Raw genomic sequence first — 12277 nt, forward strand, 5'->3', positions numbered from 1 at the left:
GCCATGTGTCAATGCCAAATGCTAGTCATGGATGCCAGCAAGCTGTGATTCCACGTCACCGAGATAAACCCATAATACTGTTGAAAATGTCATAAGATGCTGTCAAATTAATTTTCCCACCTTTCAACAGACAGACCATCAAGTGACAGGTGGTCAACCCTGACATTCACACACGTCGCAGTGCCCACTCAAGCAGCTACACTCACAAGGGTGAGAGAACATGGCACCTATGTGGATGTAATATTAACACAGAAATTGCTGGATATGTCATACACACTGAAAACAACCAGCATATGACAAGCCATCTTAGTTGACACATATTTCCCACTGTTTACTCACATAAATGCAGATGAAAAGATCAAAAGGGTCAAAATACTGATGTCTATTAAATGTTAAAAAATATATATTCATATTGTATAGTAAGAATTATATACTAATTACATCCATTTTATAATTATACAGTATGTTGAAAAAATATAAATTTGATTTAATGAATAACTGAAACAACAACAACAAAAATAATAATAATATTAATTTAATTTACTTATTAAAAATTATTTTATTGAAAATTATTATAAATATAACTATAAAATATTTAGTTATGATAGCACAAATATTATGCAGTTTTATATTTCTTTGTATTTTTGTGACAAACCAAAATAAATAAATTAATTAATAAATAAATAAATGAGTTGTCACATGTAGTTAAAAAAAAAAAAAAAAGATTTTCAGTGTCCTAGATTAAAGAAGTCATTAGATCAGGTACGAATCACAACAAATGTTTTATTTAGTAGACGTTTGAATGTCTTGGATTTGAACTCTGAATGTCACCTGTGACCTTTAGACTATCATTCCAACAATCAATTCAAACCACGTCATGTTGCAGTTCCTACTGTAATAAAGTTATCGGCTAAATGCCAAGTATCTCTATTTTTCCATTTACTCACCAAAGCCAACTTGCATTTGGCATTTGGCAAAGGTTCATTTTGGACACTGTGTATGTATGAAAGCAGGAAGTTGGTGCTGTTCAAGCAGCACGAATGACAAAATACTTGGCTTTATAATTCCCACTACAGGCACTGGGAGTGTCTGGGATCAGGGTTCTAATTAAAAGCCCCCTCTCTCATGCGGCTCTTAATAGAAGAGAAGTACTCAGGCTACCACGTGTCTTAGTTCTCACAGAAACTGAAAGACTCTCTTCTCTCCTTCATCCTCTCTTACTGTGCTTTCCACTGCTCTCAAACCGTAAATACACACACACACACACACACACGATGAGACAAGAACTCCCACTCTGCAAGACTTGCAAGATCCCCACAAAAAATTCAAACCCACATTGCAGGGCAGAGTTCAAGCAGTTGATTCGGCCTGTCAGTGTGTGACAGGTCATTTATTGCTTCAGTGAAAGCCATTATGGTCCAGAGCCCATCTCTCCTGTACCTTAGAGAGAGGATGACCATATGCTGAGAAAGTCAACATACAGTCTGACAGGAATAGGCTTTTTAGGAAAATAAACACTTAAAAGGCTTTACATATTACCTGAGAACTTTTTTGTGTCATCAAATAGTGCATTATGTAATTTTATTACCATAGCAGAAATTTATAGTGTTAATATGGGGTGAGGGGGAAATCATGGCAAAAAGGAAAACAAATATAATATTCAGGGTATCTGGTTGTCCCCTGTGTGCTGTTGCTGTAGTTCATATTTACCACCACAAGGTGGGGTTTGTGGTTAGACTTTGAGATAGGACAAGTTGCTACAAAATTAGTTTAGGCCCTGGGATTGATCTTGGCACTGATTTAAAAAAAAAAAAAGATTAAAAAAAAAAAAGATTTGCCAAAATCCATTCTCTCTCTAGCTCCTGTATGATGGATCAAACAAGCATCTCTGCTGAAAGCTTTGTCCTGTGTGTCTACTTCAGATGAAAAGTGAATGATTTTACTCACTGGCATAGTAATGTTGCAGGATGAGCAAATGAAACTGTTGTACAGCCGCTCTGTCTCAGAACTGAGAGTGAGGAATGATGGTACAGTCATTTGCCAACTGCAGCACATAGTCAGTTCGTGCCCATTAAAGGCAATGATACTGCCGCAGAGTGTGTGCATGTTTACACTACTGGTTTAACTCAGCAATTATTGTAAAGTTTGACAGAGTCTGACAATCATCAACTGAAGTGACAAACTTTGGTCAGTATTTAGCAAATGCTAAACACTAAGAGCCCATAGGAGGTGTTCAATGTTAGAGAAGTCATAAGAGTCTTGTCTAGAAAGCCCATGCACATTGCTGAACTAACTTAAAAATTAATGTGATTTTTGTTTTTGTTAATTGAAATTAAGATTAATTCAAATAAAAGTACTACTTGATTAAAACCTCAGAAAACGTTGCCTTAGAAACTAGCTATAATAAACTAAAATTATTCAATTAAAACTGAAATAAATATAGAGCTAAATAGAAACAAATATAAGAGAAAATAATAAAAACAACAAAAGCAAAAGACAAAATTATCAAAAATGAAAACTAAAATGAATACTAAAATTGAAATGAAAAAATAAAATTTCTCATTCAAAATATTAATAAACACAACAATAGTACCGGTATATCAATAATAATACTAAAATAACACTGTACCATTGCTGTCATATTTTATTGTTTTTATTATTACTGATTTGAAATATATTACTGATATAATTTTGGAGATTCCAAATGAGCTTGATAATAGACAAAACGCAAAATATTTAAATAAATATTAAATTTTTGGCCAAAAATGTTCATTGGAGAAAATAAATAATAATAATATACAGCTTTTGAACAGAGCTTGTGGTGTACAAGCTTGAAGGAGTGCTAGTCTGCCAAAATAGCTGTCAGAGCTCATACCGCTGACCTGGCCTCAGATTTAGCAACCACACCAGTTCACTGAATTATGGAATAAAAAGTGCTGGAAGTTATGAGGACTAACCCAGGAGCAGAGGGAGATTTTAAAGAGTGTAAAGTTAAGCAGGGGAGTGATTATAATTTAATGCAAGGGGTAGAGAGGTTAGCTCTGCAGATACAGAAGCAGTGCCAACACTTACTTTGGAGAAATAGCTTTTTGTTGGGTTCACGAAGAGATTCCCTGAACCCAGCCTATGGCCATTGCATTAAGCACCACAAGCACCATAATAATCACCATTAGTGTTCACTAAAAGACCTCAGCTCCTTAGAGACAGTTTCAGCTCCTCAATGGCTTGTCCCTTTCCCCCAGGGTCTTAATGTCCTCTTATCCTTTCCATCGTGTCAACCTCAACTATACTTTATTTACAGTATATCAACTCAAGTTTGTTCTCTGAAAAAAAATGCAGGTGCTTGATTGTGCAGTGCTCACCACCACAACTGTTGCAATGCAGTTGCAAAAATAAGAGGTTTTTAGTGCTTTATTATGTGGTTGCTAGGGTGTTGATGGCACAAGTCAAAAGTCCCCTCCCCTAAATCTCTGTTATATTTTGGTCCCTAGATATAGCTCAGTGCCTCCTTCAATGCAAGTCTATGGGATTTTTTTGATTGGACTGTCTTCGAAAAATAATAACACCCTAAATTGCAAGAGTTTTAAGAGCGATGCTTGCGTTAGCACATCTAGCCTAACATACATAAACCTCTCACAGTGTCTACACTGCATAGCATTCGGAGCATTTTCTGTCTAAAATATGGCTTCAGGCTGCACATCCAACCTTAAATTGTTTTAACACCTCTGGCGTCCTTCTAAAGACAGAAGACAGCTCTTACATTGATTAGTTTCATTAGTCTCTTTTCCACTGGAATATGTCTCTGAGTGCTGGCAGCGTCTGTGGGTGATGTTTCAAAGGCTAATGCACGGAACGCATTTGGTCGAGAGCCAGGCCTGTGCAATCAACTTCAGAAATTATGAAACCAGTTCAATAAAAACTGGAAGAGTGGCTAAATCCACCAGAGAGACAGATAACTTAAAATAGCATTATCTAACAAAAGCGAGAAGGCGGTTAAAAGGACCAATTATTCCTCTTAAGTAGTCTAGTTTTGAAAACCATTCAGTCTTTTATTGCCTGGGAAACCCTGTCTAAAAGATTTGGTTATGGAATGCTGGTCTACTTGTTTTAAACTTGATGGTTAAACTGAATAAAGAGCTGCTAACCTGACTGCAACTCCTTCGGTGTCTCTTTAGAAGTCTCTCAGTCAAACTTTGCTTCCATTTACAGATGGTGACGAGCGATGGCCATTTAATCGGCCCCAAGTCTGGAGCTTTGCTCTTCAAGGCCTCCATGCTGAGACGTTTGTGCAGCGGTCGTAAGGATTCAACTCGAGGAGGGGCGAGAAGGTTGGGCGCGCTTCCTCGGTGGAACTTCTCTCGAAAAAGGCCATTATTCACCAGCATGTAGCTCATGGCGGATGGCTGTTCGCCCAGCAAAGCTGGACAATGCGCAAACTTTCACAAAAGCCTTTTGAAGGCACACAATCAATGGACAGTTTAACAACAAGGTCACCCTAACACCGATACAATGTACATATCCACAGCCCAGTGGAGCCAAACCACAAAAAAATTGACTTGTCAGTGCTTTTGGCTAATAAACAAACAAATCCATTGATTCTTTAGAAAGTCAAAAGTCCCCTTCCCTAAATCTCTGTTATATTTTGGTCCCTAGATATAGCTCAGTGCCCCCTTCAATGCAAGTCTATGGGATTTTTTTGATTGGACTGTCTTCGAAAAATAATAACACCCTAAATTGCAAGAGTTTTAAGAGCGATGCTTGCGTTAGCACATCTAGCCTAACATACATAAACCTCTCACAGTGTCTACACTGCATAGCATTCGGAGCATTTTCTGTCTAAAATATGGCTTCAGGCTGCACATCCAACCTTAAATTGTTTTAACACCTCTGGCGTCCTTCTAAAGACAGAAGACAGCTCTTACATTGATTAGTTTCATTAGTCTCTTTTCCACTGGAATATGTCTCTGAGTGCTGGCAGCGTCTGTGGGTGATGTTTCAAAGGCTAATGCACGGAACGCATTTGGTCGAGAGCCAGGCCTGTGCAATCAACTTCAGAAATTATGAAACCAGTTCAATAAAAACTGGAAGAGTGGCTAAATCCACCAGAGAGACAGATAACTTAAAATAGCATTATCTAACAAAAGCGAGAAGGCGGTTAAAAGGACCAATTATTCCTCTTAAGTAGTCTAGTTTTGAAAACCATTCAGTCTTTTATTGCCTGGGAAACCCTGTCTAAAAGATTTGGTTATGGAATGCTGGTCTACTTGTTTTAAACTTGATGGTTAAACTGAATAAAGAGCTGCTAACCTGACTGCAACTCCTTCGGTGTCTCTTTAGAAGTCTCTCAGTCAAACTTTGCTTCCATTTACAGATGGTGACGAGCGATGGCCATTTAATCGGCCCCAAGTCTGGAGCTTTGCTCTTCAAGGCCTCCATGCTGAGACGTTTGTGCAGCGGTCGTAAGGATTCAACTCGAGGAGGGGCGAGAAGGTTGGGCGCGCTTCCTCGGTGGAACTTCTCTCGAAAAAGGCCATTATTCACCAGCATGTAGCTCATGGCGGATGGCTGTTCGCCCAGCAAAGCTGGACAATGCGCAAACTTTCACAAAAGCCTTTTGAAGGCACACAATCAATGGACAGTTTAACAACAAGGTCACCCTAACACCGATACAATGTACATATCCACAGCCCAGTGGAGCCAAACCACAAAAAAATTGACTTGTCAGTGCTTTTGGCTAATAAACAAACAAATCCATTGATTCTTTAGAAAACCGAAAATCGGTCAAATAGCAGAAGCCAAATCCAGCGGCTTTGGATGTTAGGACGGTTAGAACTCCAGGTTTAGACAGGCGTTAGCTCTCAAACAAATCACTGTGCTGCTCGAGAAGACAGCATCTGTCCCAGAAGTCTATTCATCCTTGGATGAGTATCTCCTTCCATCGGGGGATGGCGTATGTGAGTGGAATGGCTGAGATGGATCTTTCTGGCCGTGGCCTGTGCTATGGTAGGCTAGGCTAACCGAAGCTTAGTTGGACTTTTTTCAGGGTGTGGTAGGGAGAAAAAAAGTGCACAGAGAGTGACACAAACTCAATAAATCAGGGGGGTGAGGTAGATGAGATGAGATTAGCGAGGGGCAGCGCTGAGATGCAAATCACATGGGGATATAATTAAAGCCTAGGGGAACATCACTCCACTGAGTGGCCACTGCCAGATTACAGCCAATCAATAATGGAGCCGACAAACACAAACACACATCCATACGCAGTGATGTTTATCAGGCGCAGACACGAGCCAAACTTAAATTCACCACACTGGGAATGCCTCAGCAGGCTTAAACGTGCATTACAGGATGTTGAGTGTGAAAGGGAAATTAAACGCGCAAAGCGCAAAAACAGCAATTAACCATGTCCTGGGCTCCATGCTGCCAAATCAGACAAAGAGGGATGATGGGAAATCCCAGAATAGACAGGCTAAATGTGTTATCTCTCTGATTACAGCGCTAAATGTCGCTAAATGACAACAAGCGGCTAATCAGGTTCGCAGAGGAAATGGTCTGACAGCTGCTTGATCATTATAGCAATTGTAGCCTGGTCTGAATGGGCGAAAAAGAAATGCAATGAGATATACAGTATACGATTCAATCAAGGGATGTGGCTGCGCTGTATACAAATCTACTGTAAATATTAGCATGCATATAGACAGTTAATGTTTCTTCAACTTCAAGCAGTTTTATTTTGTATTAAAACTAACCGATTCAACCTTTCTTTTTTTATATGACGATCACATTGTATAAAGATATTATAGTTTTACCCTTGTCTTAGATTTTCAATCTTAAACTAGGACAATTCATCATAAAAATCGAATTATTAGATGTTCCATAAACGTGATAATGAAAACAAAAAGTTAAACCATTTTCAATTTGCTGTTTGGAAATTATTTCCATTTTTCAAAAACTACAACTATACATCAGCATCATTTCTATCACAGAATGACACGGAACATTATAAATGTGCTGGAAATGTTTTAATTAAAAATTAAATAAGGAAGAAAATAAGTAAATAATTATTGGATATTACTGGTGGACAAATAATAAATTGAGAGTGTGAAAAGTGTTGTACAAAGGTTTATTTTCTAACAGCTTACAGGGCCAAAAGTCTATAGCTGAAGCAACAGCCTTTTATATGATTGTAGATATTATTTTTCTGATACTTCTATATTTCTTTTTTTATTTCATGATTGTGTCAGACACTGTGCTGCTGTGGTATTTGTTTGACGTCTATGTTACAGGTGTGAATGTGTGCTGTCTGTGTCGCAGTGTTAAAATTGGTGTTTGTGTTGCATTAACAAGAAAGGATTCGCTCTGAGACATGATTTGGTCAAAACTGCTTTGCTCACATTCATTATGTGGTGTTGAATTATCCAACCCCTGGTCAGCTACAGACAGTCTTTCTGTCTCTCTCTTTCCCATGGGATCAGTGGATAAAGTTGGATAGGCAAGGATGAGGAATAATAATAATAATAATACCTTTTATTTATAGGCGCCTTTCAAGACACTCAAGGACACCGTACAATAAAACAAAACATAAAAAGCAAGCATTATAACAACACATTAAACAAGCAAATCATTAAAAGCAATTCTAAACAAATACGTGTTATCTCTCTGATTACAGCGCTAAATGTCGCTAAATGACAACAAGCGGCTAATCAGGTTCGCAGAGGAAATGGTCTGACAGCTGCTTGATCATTATAGCAATTGTAGCCTGGTCTGAATGGGCGAAAAAGAAATGCAATGAGATATACAGTATACGATTCAATCAAGGGATGTGGCTGCGCTGTATACAAATCTACTGTAAATATTAGCATGCATATAGACAGTTAATGTTTCTTCAACTTCAAGCAGTTTTATTTTGTATTAAAACTAACCGATTCAACCTTTCTTTTTTTATATGACGATCACATTGTATAAAGATATTATAGTTTTACCCTTGACTTAGATTTTCAATCTTAAACTAGGACAATTCATCATAAAAATCAAATTATTAGATGTTCCATAAACGTGATAATGAAAACAAAAAGAAAGACCATTTTCAATTTGCTGTTTGGACGCCTTTCAAGACACTCAAGGACACCGTACAATAAAACAAAACATAAAAAGCAAGCATTATAACAACACATTAAACAAGCAAATCATTAAAAGCAATTCTAAACAAATACGTTTTTATCTGAGCTTTAAAATGGGAAATTGAGTCCAGCTGGCAAATGTGCAAAGGTAAAGAGTTCCAAAGCTTTGGCGCTGCACAACTAAAAGCCCTACCACCAAAGGAACTCATCTTGAAGTTTGGAACAGACAATAGAACATGAATCGGGTTGCCTCGTGACTACCATACACAAAGATCAAGAAAGAAAAGCAGACCCTTAAACAAGGCACTCTAAATATGGGCCAACACTCATCTCAAAAACCTATCTCTCTCTGCTTATGTTTATATCCACCCTGCTCTGCATATCAACAGTATGACATTTTGAAATCCATAACTCAAACTCCCCCCGTCTGTTACCTGCAGCCGAGAGCTCCATCTATTATACATAAGTTTTAACCTGCACATCTTGTAAGGCTTCCCGGAGAGAGGCAGAGAGAGAATGCATGAAGTGATAGAAGAACAGATCAAATACAAATATTATTGTGTATGAGAGACAAAGGTGGAAAAAAATGAAGAGATTTGAAACAGGAGACCTGATGTCTAAGCACAGACATACATCAGCTCATATAATGGTGTTTTTGTTGCCTGGAGATGAACTAATGATCCATATGCATTACGAATTTCAGGGTAATTAATCAAAATACAGAACTCAGAGTGCTGTGCGATGATCAAGGTACCTGCTCAGAATACATCTAAGGCCATCAAAAGATCTTTGAACATCATAAGAGATACTAGTCTTTTGATTAAAACTGTTGTGGACAATCATTTGAGTGGGCAAAACTGATACTTCATAATCACCTAAACAACATCATACTAATTTTTTTAATCCAATGAAAATAAGAAGAAGAAGAAAGAAGAAGAAGAATTATCTAAAAAATAAAACAAAAAACAAACAATATAAAAAAATAAATCATTAAAATACAAAAATAAAATACAAAAAATACATTAAAATAATTCTCATTCTATGAATGATTTGCTTATACAGTACATGTTTCTGCATATAAAACTGCGCAGAGAAAGTATTTTAACAATAACATTATTTAAGTAGGTATCCAACAGTCTGACATTACTGTTTGACTCTTAAAGTGAGCTAAAAAGCTACTGTACATGTGTGCTCTTATCTGGGACTGTTAAAGCCTTTATAATGGTCTGATCTCAGGACTAGAACCAAGAAAAGAATAAATACACAGTGCAGATTGCAGGACGATGAAATTATATGCTTACGTCTGGGTTTGTTCCAGGTAATGGTGGGCTGTTTGATGACACATAATTCTTTCCTTTAGATCTACAAACCAGCGGGGCAACTAATGAGATAATGTTTTTTTTGTTTTGTTTTTTACCATTAAATACATCACTGGAACGTCACATCATTAATCTTAAAAACAAACAAATAGAACAAACAGAACGGTTTAAATCATCAAATAAAAGCAACAAAAAATATTCAACTCTTTTTGGCGACACAAACAGCATAAAAAAGTAATTAAAAAAGTAAAAAGTAACCAAGGTAAAGGGAGGTACAAAAAACATTTTTTTTTTCTTTTTTTTTTGACATTTACAATGGAAATACCATAATATCACCACAGTACTTTTAAGGGTCATTACTGGTTCCGTTTAGTTAAAGTTCAACTTTATTGATTACAATATTGTTGGTAGTGGTGTTGGATCTTCTAGCCTGTGTTACGGTTTCTGCCATTTGGCCTCTTCAAGCATTCTCGCTGTGGGAATAGACTGTCAGTCGCTGACAGCTTGTCTGCTAGCCGACAGGGACGTGCTGTGGCCTTAAGCCCAGGGGGAAATGGTTTGCGTTAGTGAAAGCCATCCTAATATTAACAGTCTCATTTCAGAGTGAAGAGCGGCCGAATTCACCTGTCAGATCCATCTCACGACATGCGCAGCAATTCCCCCTCCTGAATCAGAAAATGTCAGACAATTTGCTCTCCTAATTAAGAGTTAAATGAAGCATTCAGCTTGACATGGAGTGATGAATTGGAGCTGTCCAATTTAGAGCATTATGTATTCAGTAAATTAAAATTAAAACAACATGCAATCAAAATGGACCATTCCTGCTAATGTAACTAATGCCAAGTAAGTGGGGAAAATTAATTCATAAATGAATTCATTAATTACAATCTAATCTACATAACTATCAATCAATCTGCAATGTAAGCATCATAACAAAGCAATGTAAATACATTAATATGATAATATAAACAACTTATTATAGGCCAGAACTGAAACGCAACACTCAAGGTCCATCCTCCTTCTCACAATCTACCAAAATGTCCTTGAAGATATGCAGCTCTACAACAAAGTAACTATTTGCATGAACTTTTAGGCTGCTGATGGTTAAACAATAGCTGAAGCAAACAAAGATGATATATACTCCATAATAATTCCACAACATTGCATTATAGTGGCAGACAATCTGAATATGCATACAGTCTTATCTATTCTGAGCGATAAGACAAAGAAAAAGAGGGATGTTTTTAGTGCAGCCCTTTAACATCTGGCCATTCAGTCTGCTAATGCCATTGTAATGTTCTCATGATGTTCATTAAGGCAGTGCTAATTAAGTACTTCTAACTCTGCAGCTCTAGAGAACACTTAAACAATGCATACTTATTTAAAAAAAGAGGTTGAGAGAGAGAGACAATGACACAAACAATGTGGGACTAACTAGTTTTACAGTCCTTCTCTAAAATGATCCAACATCCTGCCTTTATGCTTCAACACTACAGCTCTGTTCCCAAACATAATGAGATGCCAACCTAGACAGCACTTGTCTGTTCCTAAAGGTTTGCTGCAAAATTACGTGGTTTTTAAGATGTGGTTTTGAAATACTATTACTGTGAAATATTATTACAGATTAAAACAATTGTTTTCCATTTTAATATATTTTAAAATGTATTACACGTATTCATACTGAAAATTTTCGTTACTTTACCTGTTAGCGATGTCTTAATTATTTAATGTATATTTAAATAAATATGTTATGAAACAAGTAATGACAGCCACTGTGTAAATGAATATATTTCAACAAACAGAAATCTTAAAATGCAGAAGTTAATTTAAAAACTGCATTATGTGCAATTTACATATTTGGATACATTTTTTTTAAAGTTGAGTGTTGATTGTTATATTTTAAAATAAATGGTAATTAAATTTAACAGTGGGCTCTGTTGTTAATTATAACCTTATAGTAATGTACAGTAAAAGGGCTCCCTCTAATTTAGTGCATAAGGTGAGGTAAATTTTTATCCCTAAGAAAATGTTAATTATAATTGAATTTAAAGAAAGAGCTATTTGTTCAGTAAACCACTGTTTAATAGTAAAAAAAAAAAAAAAAGTTTGGTCCCCCCCCCGCTTGACTCAACACTACGTTCAGTAAACCATTTAAAAAAAAAATAAATAAATAAAAAAAAGTTTCCCCCCTGCTGTACCGAAATCATCCCGAACCGTGACGTTAAAACCGAGGTACATACCGAACCGTCATCTTTGTGTACAGTTACACCCCTAATATATATATATATATATATATATATATATATATATACACTGTGTGTGTGAATATCTATGTATAGACAGACACACACACACTGTCTATACAAATATATATATATATATATATATATATATACACTCAAAGGTATCATATCCTTAAAAAATAAAGTATTTTAGAACTGCAAGTTGCATTGTGTTGTATGCACTGTGTAACTGCTGCCTATGTAGAGCATTCGCTTATAAGGTTCCATTTTGGTTTGAATGCTGCCTTAAAAGGCAGCTGTTTATGTATGCAGTAGACAGTAAAGCACCACTAGGTTTTAAAACAAATCTTCTAACTCAAAATACAAAGTGAACCTCAACACCTGAACCTCTCAAGGCCTTTGAGTGTACAGCCCATGTGCTGACAGACACATTCATCTATCACCGCCTATTAAAACAAGTGACATCTCTAACTTCCTGTGATTAAACTTATTACTGTTCACAGCAGAGTCTGTGGTGGCACTAAGCCACATCTGTCAAATATCCCTTCACCAGGACTGGCTCAGAAAACACGTGGCCTAATCCGCAGCGGAACTG

The 12277-nt window shown here is 36.7% G+C and overlaps 1 protein-coding gene across 35 annotated transcripts in view; it reads right to left on the reverse strand.

Moving 5' to 3' along the window:
- LOC107744607 (disks large homolog 2) overlaps positions 1-12277 on the reverse strand; it is a 217367-nt gene that overhangs the window by 93730 nt on the left and 111360 nt on the right. Inside the window, exon 1 of one of the 35 annotated variants that reach the window (XM_016558352.1) lies at positions 4146-4526. The exons of the other annotated variants lie outside the window; for them this stretch is intronic. Within the exon in view, the coding sequence (XP_016413838.1) occupies positions 4146-4394 (249 nt within the window). The 5' untranslated portion in view covers positions 4395-4526. Of the gene's footprint in view, positions 1-4145; positions 4527-12277 lie in introns of those variants that run through there. 35 annotated transcript variants of the gene reach the window in all.

The sequence above is a fragment of the Sinocyclocheilus rhinocerous genome, unplaced genomic scaffold (assembly GCF_001515625.1).
Source record: "Sinocyclocheilus rhinocerous isolate Xijiao unplaced genomic scaffold, SAMN03320098_v1.1 scaffold767, whole genome shotgun sequence".
NCBI classification, from domain to species: Eukaryota; Metazoa; Chordata; class Actinopteri; order Cypriniformes; family Cyprinidae; genus Sinocyclocheilus; species Sinocyclocheilus rhinocerous.